We start from the raw sequence: 16,116 nt of genomic DNA on the forward strand, positions 1-16,116 counted from the left end.
GGAGATGACATTAATCGGTCCCGGGAGACACCTTGTTGCTGAAGGTGGCCCTTTCTTTTCAATGTAGCAGACTGCTTTATTCATTTGTCCTTCTCCTGAACCAGGAAAAAGAATCCCTGTGCTTGTGGCTGATACAGAGGCGTACCTCACTTTGCAGAAACTAATCCTAATCAAATTGTTTGTAATGTTTGTAATGAACATGAGAGGAAGAGAAAATGGGGGGAAGAGGAAAAAGCAAGGAAAGTAACTGTAAAAATCTGAAACATATAAAGCTCACATATAAAATCCTGAAGTCTGAGATAGTGTGAAACGCAGAATACAGCCTAGATCATCCTCAGCCTCAACGGTTTGTGTTCTCATCCCAGAGAAGTGTTCAGGTGTCATACCCACTGTACCAATACAGAGAAGATGCTTAAATAGCCCTAGAAATTACTAGGCTTTAGTTAAAAAATATAAAATAATTTAACTTACCTGCCCTGCTTGGAATTTTCACGCTCATGAGTACTACTTGTTCAGACAAGATTTAAGGGACATTTATTTTTTGGCTTCTTGTAAAGGAATTTTTATTCACTGAAGCTGAAACATTATTGAGACTGACATATTTCTGCCTACATATTTCTGACATTTTTTTTGGCAGGGGTGGGGATGAAGTTCCGTGTAAACCAGACTATGAAGTCATGGGTGGAATGCTTGTTTTTAAGTCATTTAAAATTGAGATGAATACCAGCTTTTGAACCCATACCTCTCCTTTGAACAAAAGCTACATTTAACCAATTTGTCCATCAAGAACGAAGGAATCATTCAACAGCTCTTGTATTTTATATTTAATTGACTGTCTTCAAAAGGGTGCGTTACAATTGGGGGAATCTGAATGTATTAGTAAGCTATGCAGGAGTTGTGCAAAATTAAACAATCTCTGTCCTACAGCAAGATTGAACAAGATACCTTATTGCGTGAGAGTTTCCAGAGGCTTTATCTTTCCCTCAGCACAGAGTCTCCATTAAGATTAATCAGTCACAAATACACATTCCAAAGGAAAACACAAATCATAAGAAATCTTCGTATCGAGTTAATGAATGACTCATCTCCCTCCCATCCCTTCCTCCTGTGCAAGGAGACAGCCCAAGGCAAATGTTCCATAAACCTGGACGTGACGAGTTCGGAGCTCAGTGACAAAGTTCCCCTCAGCTCCAAAAGGAACTCATTTTAAGGAATCCATAAGCAGAGCTACGGAGGGTTTGCAGGTTGGAATGACAGTGCATGGAGGCTTTCCAAGCACGGCTTTAAAAAAAGTGTTCTGTGTGTCAAACAAATAAGCAATAAATTTAAAATATTGCAAGCATTACCAAGGGAAGGTGTTCCCACTGGTGCTGGTTTTGGTTACCAGAAGAGTAGCTATATTTCTTTATAGCCATAAACCCCAAATTTTGGAACTGTGCTTCTCAAATGGCTTTATCACTAGCTACTAAAATTGTCTTTTTTTTTTTTTTCTTTCTTCCAGCTCCCCTTTCTGAAGAGTAGCTTAGTGACAGCCAATTCAAGCGTGGGGCTTGAAAAAAAAAAAAAAAAAAGGGAAAGAATCAGATTCATTCTTCTCCCATAAAAACCTGAATTCTAAATGTAGCTAAAGCTTAGCACCGAGTAGGAGCCCAGGACAAGACAATTTAAAGATGTTTTAGGAGTCTTCAGAGCACAGAGGACAGAGCCTGGAATGATAGTGCTGGAGACTTACAGCCTCTAATTAGCCATAGAACAGGCTAATTAATCTCAATATAGCTGCTCTGATGGCAAGACTCATACCTAACTTGATGCGACTGATTGCAGGTATGCCACAGTAATTCAGTGGTCACAATCCAGGCAGTAGTACCCTGTTGTGTTGTTTGGAGGTGCGTGTTTGATTGAGAAACCAAAATAACTGCTTTAGATGGCCTTACAGCCTGGCCTTTCTGGACTCACTGCTGCTCCTTGAGCTCAGCTGAGGGCTGAAAGCTTTGGATTAGAGTTGCCTGCCGGGGAAGCAAATTCCCAAGTTTTCTGAGTTTTATGCTCTCTCAGACTGTTATCAGATCCCAAGGCAAATGACTCAGGGGAACTGAATCCTTCAAAGTCCAGCTGGGATCTGTAAGTTACTGCAGCAGACGAACATAGCACCAGTGCCAGTGTTGATGAGACTCAAGAATTCAGCAGGCAGACGTGAACAAACTTTTCTCCTAGAGCACTCATCGACAATACTTGTCAGCCCTGGCCTGGCATGGTCCTGTTGTTCCATTCCTCAGAGTTCACCGACCAAGCTCTGCCACAAACCAAAAAACTGGGAAAACTAGATTATTCTTGCACTTTGTGGAAGGCAGGTCTTTTATAAAGCATTTCCATGTCCTGGCCACAGACCAAGTGGGTTAATAACCTCTTTTCTTCCTCTTCCCAGATATCCTGGTGGCTTTGACCATGTCTCCTCTGTGTACTGTACATTCTCTGTACATGTTATTCTTTCTCCTAGTGCTTTTACCTTCCATCCCTGAGATGCTATACTTCTGGGATGCCTAATTTGCAATACCTATTGAATACACCGGATGAGTTGGAGGAAAGCTGCTCTTTGCCAATATCAATGGCTATTGACAGTTTGTAATCTCTCTCTGAGTGCAGGTGCCCAGAATAAAAGGCCAGTGCAGTAAACAGCTGTGTCTTGAACATGCTCATAGGCTGCAAAAATACAACTGTATCAATTTAATAAATAGAGAATGGGAAATAAGCAAGCAATAGTGAGGATTCATCGGGTTGCTTTTGTTTGTTGTTTGTCAGGCATGTTTTTGTACAAGAGAGGGTAGAGATTTGGCATCTAGCAGTTGGATTGTTGGTTCCATTCAGCCAAACCAGATCTTTAAGCTTTGCAAGAACTTGACGTAGGACAGCCCTTCGAGGTGACAACCAGGACAGCTCAGCTGACAGTGCAGGCTGGGAAACGATCCGTGAGCTTTCTGGCTTCCTCTGCAGACCCCTCCATTTTATCCAAGTCTTTGTCCAAGCGAGATCCTTTGCTCTGCGGGGGATCAGTTCACTCTCAGGTCTGTCATGCTCTCTGTCTGTGCCTATATCCTTGGGCTTCTGTAGCTGGGAAGAACACAAATTGCACAACGTCAGTCTCATCTACCCAATCTCCAAATCAGAATAAGTCAGAGACCAGATGACCCTGTGGTCACCATCACCACTGCTCTGACCTCTTATTGGGAAAAAAGATGTGCTTCTGCCCTGGCAGACAGCTGCTTCTTAGCTCCTACTTCAGCCTCTTGAAAATCCTTTTGTGCTTCATCATAGTTAAGTGGCTTCTGGGTAGTGGAAGGAGGAAGGCAGATGCCTTGTGCCTAAGTGGCTGTGTTTACCCTACTGTGTTGAAAAGTGAAGGGCAGCCAAGAGTTCAAAAGCCTAAAACTGCACTTCAGTGCCCATGCCAGCTTTTAGCTGTGTCCTCCCTGCCTCTGTCATTCCAAACCACCACGGAGTCCCCTGCACGCTTTTCCTCCTGCCTGCAAACACAAAGCCACTAGGAGGAGTATTGCTCTTAGAAAAAGGGGAAAAAGCCTAGCTTTGGGCAACACCCTCGGGGGTGGTAGCTGTGAAGAAGCCTTGTTGACAAGCTGGCTGATGAGCACAGGGCATTTCAGCCACGAGTGCTCCTCTGTGCTGGATCTCCACCACCCGAGTCCCCTTCGGGACGCTTTCCCCTGGTGAAAGGGCCCCAGGATCCTGCCTCGCACCCCGACTCACCCGGCTGCATGCGCACCATGCGGCACAGCCCCTTGCCCGGCTGGTTTTTGTACATGGGCTTCACGCACACTTTGTTGGTGGTGCCCGAAGGCAGGTCGGTGAGGAGCACGCTGTGGATCTGCGGCGACACGCTGATGAGGGACGAAGGGCCCGTTTGCCGCCGGCACCTGACTCGGTAACCCAGGACCTTCCCGTCAGCGGCGTCCCAGGAGGCTTTCAGGGTGTTGGAGCCCATGTCTTCGAAGCGAAGGTGCCTCACTTTGGAGCCCTCTGCAAAAAGAAGCTCCATGTTATTGCGTGACATTTGTACGGAGCAGTCCTCGCTGCTTGGCTCCCTGTTGCTCCTGAGGGGACTCAGGAGAAGGGGCGGCCAGCCAGCCTGGGCTTTCTCATCACTCTACGTCTCCACACTGGAGAACCTCAGCCCAGTCAGTCCTTAACTTGTGGTACCAGCACAAAATCCTTCTGTTGGCACCGTCAGGTACTTGCTGGCCCCCTCCCACCCGCCTCCCTTTCAGCAGCGAGCGCTGCTCACTCACCTTCCTGAGTGCATGCTTTAGCTGACAGGGATTTCTCCTTTCCTGACCTGTAGATCGCGGTCACCGTCACCAGGTAGGTGGTGTTGGGGGCCAGGTTCTCCACCACAGTGCTGTTTTGCTTGCCATCCACCTCCAGCAGCTGCGCCGAGTCCCCGGGGAGCGGCCCGTACAGGATCTGGTAGGCGGCCACGCTGTCCGGTGTAGGAGCCCAGCTGACCTGGAAGCTGTGCGGGCTGGACTCCGAGATGAGAACCTGAGCAGGAGTGACTTCCTCTGAAAGCAGAGCAAAAAGACGGGAATGAGTACGTAACTCATGGCATCGGGGTGCTCTCAGGGGAGTATAATTGACTTGCAGCGTGTTTTGCTTCCAGGAGGTGGAAGAACTACCCAGCAAGTGGATGTTTGGAGTCAGCCAGGTCAGCACACGCCAGCTCAGCTCTAAGGGAATGGTTTCTCCAGCTGTGCAGCGTAGAGAGGGCACAACTACACAGCTCAAACTGCTCTTGCATGCAGGAAATGAGTATGTGATGCAAGTCCATCTTGACTTTGTCACCCCGCTCAGATTTTCAGCGTGCCGCTTTTTAAGATGTTGCTATAAATCTGAGTCAAAATCAGGTGCTGCCCCAAGCCCTCCCTCTCACGCAGGGATGCCGCAGCAGTGGTCACCCCAGCCTGGAGAAGCTCCTGTTTCCAGAGCACTGCCCTCCCCTAGCTGTGCCTGCAGCTCCTGCCTTTCTCCCCCAGGACAAGGGGCTCTGCTTTCTTCCAAATCCACAGATTTTAAGGTCGGAAGGGCATCTCCTGGCCATCACATCTTATCGCCTGTTCTGAGCAGGGCAGAACATCTCTCTAAGGAAAGAGTGAGCTGAGTGCCAGCAAAAAGACGCCTTCTCCTTGGTCTGGTGTGGCCAGGCTCCAACCTTCTGCCTCCCCCAGCCAGACCAGGAGGCTGCGGGATGCAGACCAGGGGCTGTCCTGCTGGCTTTACATCCGTGAGGCTCGGCACAGCAGAGCCTCCCACCTTGGTCATGACTGAGCGCATTTTACCTGCTAGGGTGTTGACCCTTGTTGTCTGGGGAGGGAAGTAGTGGACGTTGGATTCAGGAACAAGTGCCACCTCGTAAGTGGTTTCTGGTGCGAGGTTGCTCAGTGTGAAGCTGGTGTGAGCCCCAGACAGTTGCGTTGTCCTCTTGCCTGCCAGATTGTTTGTCGGGGCGTACTCCAGGGTGTAGTAGCCAGTTTCTTGGGAGAGGAATTTGGGCCACATCAGACGGAAGCTGCTTGAGGTGATATCCACTGCGTGGAGCCGATTTGCTTGGATAACCTCTGGGAGAGAAGGAGAAGCAAGAAATCAGCAGTGGCATTTATATACAGAATACGGCACACCAAAAATACAGGTCCTTTGGACAGGAGATGGGGCCCACAGGGACACCGGATGACAGCAGAGTCACCAAGACTCTGAAAGGTTCAGGAGCACAAACCCAAATCCTCGAAGCCAAGCACAAAGCTTCAAAACCAGAAAGCAAATGGAAACCAAGGTGGCAACGCGTGGATTTTCACCCCACTCCTACCCCTTGGACAAGGCCTTTTTGCTGAACGGAGCCCCTCCTACTGAACCCAAACCCCCAAATCTCATCCTGTAATGACCCCACAGCCAGGAGGAAGGGGCAGCAGCCTGGGACCATCCAGCACTTGCTGAGTTCATCCCGGCTGTGGTTTCTCCCCGCGGCGTCTCACAGAGCTCCGTTGTTCCATGACATTCAGCGGTCAGAGGCGCTCTTGTGCTCGCCCCTCTCCGCCCCTGCACGCAGGCGTCTCTCCGAGGCTGGCGATACCTTTGTGCTCTGGACCCCCTGTGCCAGGCGTGGGCAGCTCTGCCGGAGCCCCACGCTTCTCCCAGACCCCTCTGGCACCCGACCGTTCAGCCACGCTCGGTGTCCTGAGCCCAACCTGCGCAGAATCCCCCTGCTCCCTGCCCAGGGCGGGCAGGAACACCCAGGACTTTGCGTCTAGCTCTGGGGAAGTGGCACAGGGAGGCAGAAAGCAGCTCGATTTTTAAAAGCAGCTTGAGCCTTTAAGAACTGCATTTGCTCTGCGCAGTCTCACTCCTGAAACCTTCTTAAGGCACCCTCCAGCTCCAGCCCAAACACTTCGCAGAGTAACGCAGGTAGTCCTCATCGGCTGCCCATCACATGGGGGCACAAAAATCTGCCCCAGATCTGCAAGGGAACAGTGGGCAGCCACTGTCCAGGCTGGGATAAGACCAGCTCTCCTCCTCGGAGCTGCTGGCATCCCCACCAAGCTCCCCGCACCGAGCAAAGCAGCCTCATTTTTTTCCTCTGAGCTGTTGCTTGGCTCTGGGGGAGGCAGGAGCGCTCCCCTCCGCTGTGCCCCCGCCAGCAGCAGCGGGAGGAGGCAGCACCATGGACCTGGGGCTCCGCAGCCTCCTGTGAGCCCCACGACTGCCAGGGGCCAAGCCACGGAGGAACTGGGAACAGAGGAAAGGTCCCGGTGCCAAAAACCTTGCCAAAAGCTGCAGGAATGGAAATGAATGAGCTTGGAGGCAGGGCACAGGGATGCTGCGAATAAATCAGGAGGATTAAAGTGATGGGGTGCAGCACCTGAGGGACGTGCTGCAGGCAGCCTCTTGCTGCCAGATTACAGATGCCCTGACCATTAAAGAGGGCCATTAACCCCAGGAAACAGATGCCCGTGGTTTCCTTCTCAGCCCCTCCACGTTGCTGGGAAGAAGCAGTGTGTTATCCTTTGGTGTTGGACCCGGGCAGTGCCCTTCTAGGAGCGCTCGGGGACAGCTTGGACCCACTTGCCTCCCACCCGTGGTGACTCACGCAGGATGAGCGTGGACACAGAAGCACCGCTCCGCGGCCGCGAGCTTGCTGGCATCCCATGAATGCTGGCAGGTCAAGATTAGACTTGCTGGAACGCTGCTGCTTTTATGGTGTGTGCAAGGAACACAGTCAGGCAGCAGATGAACCCCTTCTGCCCTGGATCCACGATCCCCTCTGCAGAACTTCAGCTGGGCCTTGGGACAAACCACCTCTGCTTCGTGTTTTATTTCCCTGCTTTGATATGGAAGGGGTGATATGTTTCAGACCAGAAATCTGCACGGGAAGCGGCTGATGTCTTGGGGCTGCTGGGCAGGTGGGCTCCTGCAGGACTGGGCTCAGAAGACGGTGCCAGAGGATGAAACGAGCCAGCGGTTGTTGGCTCTGCTGGCTGAGAGAAGAGCAAGTGGATGCTAGCACAGAACCTGATGTTATCCCAAAGGAACGCCTTGCTTTCACAATATACACAGGTCCAGAAGCAGGACGGGTGGTGATGAAGGCTGCCTCCTCCAGGAAGGGGCAAGCCATGTGTGGTTTTATTAAGGCTAACTGAGGTGATGTTACTAATGCCTGAAAGCCCCAGCCCCTGGATTCACTTGGGAATTTCACCTTCCATGAAAATCCCACACTACTAGGTTTTAGTCCTGGTGGATGCAAAGAATGTTGCCCTGGGGCACAGAAAAGTATTTATTAGCTTTGCAGATCTTACGATCTTCAAGACAATCTTGTGCTGCAGTGATACGCAGTGGATTCCTCCTTTAATGATGCTGTTTTATACCATCGGGATTTGGGATGCACGAGAAACTGAAACAGACATTTGAAAGGAAACATCTGGGGGTTTGTGTGGCAGAGCAGAAGGACTGCTGGTACTGCCCCATGCTCCTATGGGACAGTGGAAGGGAATGTGGTCCCTGGGCGTGATTTGCTAAATGGCACGGGCTGGAAATGGGAAGAAATTGCGACAGAGGGAGGGTTCTGCAGAAAGGGTTACTTGGACACGCCACAGCCAGCTCTGACGGACTCACACAGCAGAAGCCAAGAGAGGAATTAAAACAGGATCTCCAGCGGGGAAGAGAGCCTCCATAAAATGAATGGAAAGTCTGCAAAGTCCTAGTAACCTGCTCAGCTTTCCAAACAAACCCGGAGGCATCTGGGAGGCCGAGGCAGAGCCCCTGCTTTGCCATCACAGCCGCTCCCACCGCGAGGGCACTCGAGCTGCGCGGAGGACACGCATCACGCAGTGCAGCGTGCGGCATTCCTGCTGGCTCATCTCTTGGCCCAGGTCCTGGCTTTGGGTCTCCTTAGACCATTCCCTAGCTGCTTTAAAACACGGGGCTGCTGAAAAAGCAGCTCTGCTGCCTGATCTTGCTCTCTGCACAGCCACAGCCGTGCTAGCAGCGGAGAGCAGCTGCCCTGCTGAGCCCAGCATGCTGGGCTGGGAGTTTCTGCGCTGGTCTGTACATCTGGCAGATGCAGAACACGTTACAACAGGGGATTTATGGAGCAAAAACATTCCTGTGCTACAGTCGTAATGCTGATAGCAACAACCATCATCCCTAATTGCTGGTGGTGAGGGAGCAGCGACTGCCAGCCTCTTGTAGGCAGGGGCTGGGTGCCTCGCTGCGTGCCAGCACCGTGCCTGCACACGAGGGTGCGGGCAGGGCCAAACCCTCCCCAGGCACACAGCTTCCATTTGGGGCGTGCAGTGCATAAACCTGCTGCTGCGGATCAGGAGTGCTGGTTTGGGGGGGCTCTCACACTGCCTGCGCCTGCTGCAGACTCCCAGAGACCACAGCCCAGCCCCGCCGTACCTAGCATGGCGTCCCGAAGCTCCTTCGTGATGATGGGCAGGTCGTCCACGTCCACAAAGTGCAGGTGCTTCTCGGGAGGCTGGCTGGCAGCAGCAGAGAGCTCCAGGTAATTCCCCCGCCCGGTGCTGACGATGAACACCGTCACCCCCATGTCCTTCAGGAGCTGCATGGGTTCGGAGATGTCATCGGTGGAGAAACCATCCGTCACCCAAACCAGAACCTTGGGCACGTCCGGCCGGGCACCGGCCTCGTTGCTGAAGAACTTCTCCTTGGCGTAGGAGAGCGCTTGGCCCGTGTTGGTGTCGCCCATGAGCTGCTGGGTGTCGCGGATGGCTTGCTGCACCGCCCCACGCGACTGGTACCGGTCGAAGGGGAACTCCATGGTGGGGGTGGTGCTGATGTGGATGATGCTGGTCTGCACGTCGTTGGGGCCAAAGGCGAAAGGCCGCACAAGGTCCCACATGAATTCCTTCACCTTGGAAAACTCGTAGTAGGAGACGCTGCCAGAGCTGTCCAGCAAGAAGAGGATGTCTCCCTCCGAGTTGGAGATGGAGGGCTGGGCACCTGGCAAGGGAAGAGAAAGGGGGTGTTATTTTTTTTTGTTGTTCTCACATCTAGCGAAACCCCTCACCCCATCTCCTGGGTGGCTTTGCTTGGACTCATCTCTCTGACCACAGCTGGGCTTTGCCGAAGCCTTTGAGACGCACTGAAGCATTACTCATGGGTTCGCCTGTGGCCATTCACAAACCAAGTTCTCTCAGCACCTTTTGTTTTAAAGTACGTTACCAAAAAAAGCTGTTGGGAACAGAAAACTGGCTCCCGAGTCCTCTGAGATCCAAAAACCTGCATTCGCCCTGGATCGATCGTGGTTCAGAGGTAAGGCTGAAGATGCACCGAGCTGTGGCGGTGCTCTCCAGGAGCAGGGAGAGGAGCATTGGCTCCCCGCTCTCCAGGCTTCGTTGCCAAGTTTGTTTTAAAGTCCTATTTAGAGGCAGGAAATCAAGCACAGGAGCCAGGGTAGAGCCAAAAGCAAACCCACGAGCCCAGCTCCTGCAAAAAAAAAAAAATGCTTCTAAGCTCTGAGCTGCTCCTGCCGGCGCTGACACCTCTCGTTACTCAGCACAGGCTGCTCTCGAGCACTTCGTGCTCCGAGCTGGATGCGGCCACGTTCCTGGAGCTGGGACCATTCCTGACACCAGCCAACAGCTCACCCCTGCCCTGTGCCAGGGATCCCCGCGGCCGGCCAGGGCTGTGGGTGAAGGTGCAGCACCCCCGGGGGAAGGAGCTGGTCCCAAGGAGGAGAGCGTCTGCCGAGGTCGTGGGCCTGCATCTCCCAGCTCAGGGCCACGGCAGCGTCTGGAAGCAAAGTGAGCCATATTTGGAAACGAAAGAAGCGATAAAGGGAGTTAATGAGAAAAACTGCTGGCTCTGCTCTCCCAAGAGAGACGGCCGGTTCTCCAAACTGGCTGCGGCTCGGTTCAAAGGCTGTGGTCCACACAGGCCTGGCAGAAAAATCCCTGATTCAAGCCAATGTTGGCAGGATGGGGCTCTCCCTCCTCCCCACATCATTCGTGCCACATCTTCCCTCGCCCCTCCGAACACACCTGCCTGCCCTCCCCTGCTGCACCCCTACGCCAGGGTCTCTGGAAGGTGGCTGGGAAGGGGCTGCACACCCCCCTTGGTGCAGAAGGGTGCCCCACGGCAAGAAGAGAAAGCTATGAGGGTGTGGCCCTCTCCGTCTGACCCATTTTCTTACCATTTCAATTAAAACCCCATGTGGAAGCACGGACACATAGAGGACTCCTTCCACTCTTGGAGCCTGAGAGAATTACAGCAGCTGGAATATCAGTAACGAATCTGGAATCCTTTTAAGCGCCACCCTGCTTTCTGATGGCTTTCGAGGCACAAGAAGGGAGAAAAAGCCTTGGACCGGTGACCTCTGGCAGCCCGTTTGGGCTCCTCCATCCGGGAAGGGACGGGGAACGCGGGGTGGCCGAGCAATGCAGGCTCCGGGCACAATGGCTGGGCGCTGGAGCCACGCGCGGGAGCCAAAACCACAGGGCAGCGGAGAGCTGGATGGAAAGGCTCCCGTAAAATTAATTGCTCCGAGGAGACGGCTCGTGCAAACAGCTCTGCCCCTGCAGAGAGACACGCCAAGGCAGGCCCAGAGACAGCCGCAAGGAGCCGGGGTGCCGAGCCCCTCCAGGGGAGCGCGCCAAGGAGCCGCCACGAGACGGCAAACCCAGGGCAGGGGGAAAAGAGAGGGCAGAGAAGCGGCTCAGGACTGAGCCACGGGGGGCTCGATCCTCTTGGCCCAGACTTCTCGTGGACGTGCCGCCTACAGATGTGCAGCCGGGACGCGGGGGCCCCTTGCTGCTACGGAGAGCGGGGCAAGCCCAGGAAGGGGTCCCTCAGCTCGCCCCTGCGTGAGGGGCTGGCTGCGAGCGCAGACCCATACCAGAGCCATGACGAAACAAGGGGAGGAATCAGGTGGAGCCTCCAGAAATGGAGAGACCGTCGAAGTTACTTGGAGGTGACTAAGCGGGAGATGCCAGGAGGAGGCAGAAGTGGATGGCGGCCAGCTCTGCGTGACCCAGCACGGCTCAGCCCCGTGCTGCGGGCACACGCCCAGCAGCCCGGCACTCGGAGCGGAGCAGAAAATAAAAGCGAGGGCCAGCCAGCTTTCCCTCCGGCCCACGGCGAGCAGCGATGTGTGTGTGTCACATCACCTGGGGGCTCCAGGTCCCTGCCATGGGCTCCTCCAGCTCCTGCCTCCCCAGGGCAGCAGCGGCTCTGCTCCGAGCTTCTGGCTGCACGAAGCCCAGGCACGTAGCCACGGCCCTCTGCTTCCCCCTCCGCTGGAAGAGGTACAAGCCACTGACTTGGCTGGCAAGACGCAGCGAGAAATATTGGCAAGGCGATTGCCTCTTCCCAGCAAGAAATCTTCTGTCCCCGTTTCTCCCCTCTGCTCCCCGCTACTCCGAGCAGGGCCGTTTGTTTCCTGAGTGTTGCAACAAGCAGCTGTGAAGGCGGCTGGCCCTGGCAGGGCAGCGATCGGTGGCCAAAGGACATCGCTCACCAGTGGAAAACAAGGTCACGTGCAGCAGCACATGCAAGGGGAGCTAGGGATGCACCCCTCGGTGTGCCAGAGTGACCCCCGGAGGGGGGCACACGGGGGTGACAAAGCCCACGAAGCACCTGCTAAGGGAGGAGAATCCCGAAGGAGAGCCAAGAGCCAAGCTGCTGTCAAATGGCACTCGAGCGTGCCCTGCAGCTGCGGGGCGCTGGGAGAGGCAGGTGTAATTCGGCATCCTGCGCACGCCGGTCTGCCCCGTCGGGGCTGGAAATAGCTGCGTGGGTTAGGAAACTGCGCAGGGAGAGCTGCAGCTTGACACCGCCGGGTCCCGCCGGGGGGGTGGGGGGTGGAAAGCATGGGTTGGCAGCAAATGGTTACCAAAGGCGAGTTGTGCGGGTGGGCAGGGTGGTATTTTGGGAGCCGTCTGTGCGGATGGGCTGCGATCAGGCCAACACCATCACAGCCGTTTCAGCCCTGAATAAGGCGGAAAGAAATTCCTCCCCGACGGACTTGGTCAGTAGAAAGGATCCCCCCTAAACTCTAGACAAATTCTCACTGCAGGGATGCAGTGAAGTGCCTGGGCACAGCTCCGTCGGTCCCTTTGGGTCTCGCCTTTCAGTTCCCTCGTCCTCCTTGTTGTTCTTTGTCCTCCCTCCAACACAAACATCTCCCCCGTGCCAGAGGTGGGGCGGCAGGGATTTGTCACCAGCAAATCCCTGCCTTACGCAAGCAGCTGCTGTTTTCGAGCCGTCTCCTTGCTTTTCAGCAAAAGAGCATCGGCTGCTTGGCTGGACACCAAAGGGAGATTCCCCACTTTTGTGGGGTTTGGGGATAGGGGACACCCACTGGAACCTCCCTGCCTCCTGCACCATCAGCCTGTGCTCTGAGGAACAAGGAATAACGCCAGGGCCCGTGCTACCCCTGCTGCCCAGCACGGGAGAAGCTTAGGGAACAGCAGAGAAAGCCTGGCAGCATCCTTTTGTCACCCTCCAGCCGGCACCCGGTCGATCGGCAGGGACCAGCCGTGCAAAGGAGGGTTTTGAAGGGGTCGATAAGGAAGCAAAATGTCTCCGTGGAGTCCCGGTGCTGCCTATTTAAATGTTTGGCTTTTCCAGGAGGAAGACAGCCAGACTTGTGCGTCCTGCACCGAGACGCTGACAGGAGACATCCGCTCCAAGAGCTCCCCGCGCCCTCAGCTGGGACCTGCAGGCACGCCACGTGCCTGATTTGCGTGGGACTCGCAATGCGCAGAGCAAAAAGGGCTCGACAGCCAAAAAAGATCGCGTCCTGTCTCAGTTAACTACGTTTTAAATTCCTCGTTTGTCTTCCCTTCTTACTATTTGGCCACGCAAAGCGACAACATCTCTCAGCAAGCGGAGCTGAGCGCAGAGGCCGAAGAGCACGGCCCGTGCCTCCCCGTGGGAGGAGCGCTGGGGAGCGGTGTCCGTGGGTCTTTCCATCCCCAAAATGTAACACCGGCTGCTTTGCGACCCGCTTCTGCACTTTGTAGAAGTGCCCAACTCTTTTCTGCCAGGTGCCAGTGGCTGCACGTGGCAGAGAGGGATGCTGGCGTCTTGTTCTGCTGGTGCAAGTCCAGGGCGGCCAGGTGACGGCAGCCCGCGTTTCGCTTACCCAAACCTAAACTACCGGCCGGGGGGACTTCACGCCAATCTGAATCTGGACCCAGAGAGGCAAGTGGTGGAGCTGGCCACGCATTGCTCTGCCTTGCTGCGCTCAGTAGCCATCAGCCTACAAAAGCCAGCCATCCTGACCGCGTAGCACCGCTGGCCACCCAGCACTGCCCTCTCTTTGTCCCCTGCAGCTAACAAAGCCACCAAGACCCCAGGAAACAGAGTTAGGGCCGTGCATCCTCGTGGCTCCAATGGTTTCCCTCCTCGCAAGATGAGGCACATCACAGCAGCTCCAGGCAAGAGGCAGGCCGTGCCCAGGAGCCCCGCCAGCCCGGCTGTTTGCTCAGGGTTGCTTTTGGGAGCAGCCCAGGAGGCCCCCAGGTGAAAGCCGCAGGGAGCGGGCACCCTGCCCACCGGCAGGCTCCTTTCCTCTACGCGCAGCCGGCAGTTTGCGAGCCAAAAGCAGCCTGTGGGTAACACATCTGGAGCAAGGCACAGCCCCTCGGGAACGTCACAGCTTGCTTTCTCACCTGCCCTGAAGGTCTGAGCGTGGTTTGTAGCCTGGGCTGGGGAGGGATGGTGGGGATGACTGCTGCCCGGGCGGACACGGAGCACTGTGAGCACGCCAGAGGCAGCAGCACGATTCCTGCACCAGCCTGCATCTCCAGACCCTAGTATGTGTCACCCATGGACAGAATCCAGTCCCTGTAACGGGATCCCAGCCACGGCCACGGGCTGGTCTGTGCACCAGGCGAGGAAACAGCCCCCAGCAGCCAGGGCTGCTGCCTGGGGCTGAGGATCTGTCCCGCAGACCAGCAGCTCACGTCTCCTTTCACACTGGATCACACTTCCCGAGTACAAACTCCAGGGAAAACCGGGTGCAGCAGCCCGGAGCAGCCCCAACCGCACCAGTGGGGCTGAGCAGCCCCTGCCCAGCACTGCCCGGGGACACGACATTCACCTCCTGCACGCCCCCCGCCCCGCTGTCAGGTGTGTGACACCGACCCACAATCGTTTCCCTGAGCAGCAGCCAACAGAAAGCATTGTAAGGAGGAAACACCAAGATTAAGTCACAGAGACGAGGTGGAGAGCAACAGGAGGGGTACAGGATCAGTCACTGCTTTCACTTCTCTTACTCGGGGTGCCCCGTGCATGGGGACAGAGGGGTCAGGACTTGCCACACAGTTACACTGAACTCCGCCACCTTCTGATCCAGCTTCTTTGCCGCTGCTGGAAACGAGGGAGATAAGTTTTCTTTCTAACGCGGCGATTTTAGAGCAGCTCTCCCTCATTCCGTCCCGGCGCCAGCAAAGCAACCTCCACGTATAACCACCCAGGCGTATAACCACCCAGCTAAGGCAGCGGCGTAATTTGGGTTCGGTTTCCACCCAGGAGGGCCTGGGGGCAGCGGTGGGGACGCGGCTGCGCGGGCACTCACCTCTGCCAGGTGCCTCCTGCCCCGCCGCCAGCTGCAGCCAGACACCGAGCGCAAGCGCTGCCTCGGCCAACATTGCGAGGGCTGCTCCTTGGGCCAGCTACCTTAAATCCAAAAGCTCGGCTCTGGGGAGGCAGACGAGAGGCTCGACATCGGTCATATTACGTGCAAGGATCCAGCAGGTCCCGGGGTGCCGCTCGGACGCTGCTCATGCCGAGAGAACCGAACTCTCCTTTATTTTTCTGGGCTGCAGTGAGATCCCCGAGTCTTTTATTGCCCTTCTCCCCTCACCCCCGGGGCGCACACCCTGCTTGCTGCCGGGGATGGCTCGCAGGCAGCCTGCTTGCTGCTGGGCTGGGGTGCGAAATCTGCGCCTGCAGATAAACCACCGGCCCTGCGAGACACTGGCAGCGCTCCAGCTGCAAGGGGAAGAAAAAAAAAACCAAACGGGAAAAAGAGAGAGAGAGAGAGACGCTCGGAGAAATCCAAAGCTGCTCTCTCCGTTCTGGAATGAGCTAGAAGAAGAAAAAAAAAACACGTATATAGAGGAAAGAAAAAGTAGCAAGGCTGGAGGAGTGCGCCCTGCCCTGGGAATATTGGCTAATCCTTTGGGAGGAGGCAGGAGGAGAGCTGCCCAGGTCCTAGCGCTACCCAGTGCGTCCCAGCCCAAGGCAGCAGCTGAGAGCACGTACCAAAAACCCCCACCAGCATTTACCCTCTCGTTATTTCCCCTAGAGGAGACTCTTGCCAATGTGCAAAAGTCCTGACCAAACCTTGCTTCCCTTCTCCTGCCTGCCCAGCCACCCACACCTCTGCTGCTGGCTGCCGCAGGAGGAGGTGACGATATTCCCCTGCCCTTTTTTCCCCACTTTTGGGTCGCCCTGTTTGTCTGGATCCCCTCTGCCTGAGAGCGGGGAGTTTGTGTGGTTTAACCTGGCATCCTCGTCCCAGCCACAGCCCTGGGGGGGCTTCTGCAGTACGAAGTCCTGTGCTGCTTCTCTCTTGAATTTTTGCCA

The 16,116-nt window shown here is 55.2% G+C and overlaps 1 protein-coding gene across 1 annotated transcript; it reads right to left on the reverse strand.

The window, feature by feature from the left end:
- Nucleotides 1-809: 809 nt before the first annotated feature.
- On the reverse strand, nucleotides 810-15,689 carry VWA1 (von Willebrand factor A domain containing 1). Its single transcript, XM_083802498.1, has 6 exons — nucleotides 15,104-15,689; nucleotides 8,959-9,522; nucleotides 5,349-5,627; nucleotides 4,302-4,574; nucleotides 3,763-4,032; nucleotides 810-3,108 (listed from the first exon to the last, which is right to left on the reverse strand). Exons 1-6 carry the CDS (start codon nucleotides 15,174-15,176, stop codon nucleotides 3,068-3,070), a joined length of 1,500 nt encoding a protein of 499 aa, XP_083658624.1. The 5' UTR covers nucleotides 15,177-15,689; the 3' UTR covers nucleotides 810-3,067.
- Between the last annotated feature and the right edge of the window lie 427 nt (nucleotides 15,690-16,116).

This window comes from Anser anser (genome assembly GCF_964211835.1).
Source record: "Anser anser genome assembly, chromosome: 17".
In the NCBI taxonomy this organism is placed as follows: Eukaryota; Metazoa; Chordata; class Aves; order Anseriformes; family Anatidae; genus Anser; species Anser anser.

What these genes read in the sequence shown, in the direction of transcription:
- VWA1 (XM_083802498.1), bottom strand. Translation starts at nt 15,176, where the DNA reads ATGTTGGCCGAGGCAGCGCTTGCGCTCGGTGTCTGGCTGCAGCTGGCG. An exon ending in GCAGGAGGCACCTGGCAGAG is followed by an intron (nt 9,523 to 15,103) that starts GTGAGTGCCCGC and finishes TTCCCTTGCCAG; the next exon opens with GTGCCCAGCCCTCCATCTCC. An exon ending in AAGGGTCAACACCCTAGCAG is followed by an intron (nt 4,575 to 5,348) that starts GTAAAATGCGCT and finishes CTCTGCTTTCAG; the next exon opens with AGGAAGTCACTCCTGCTCAG.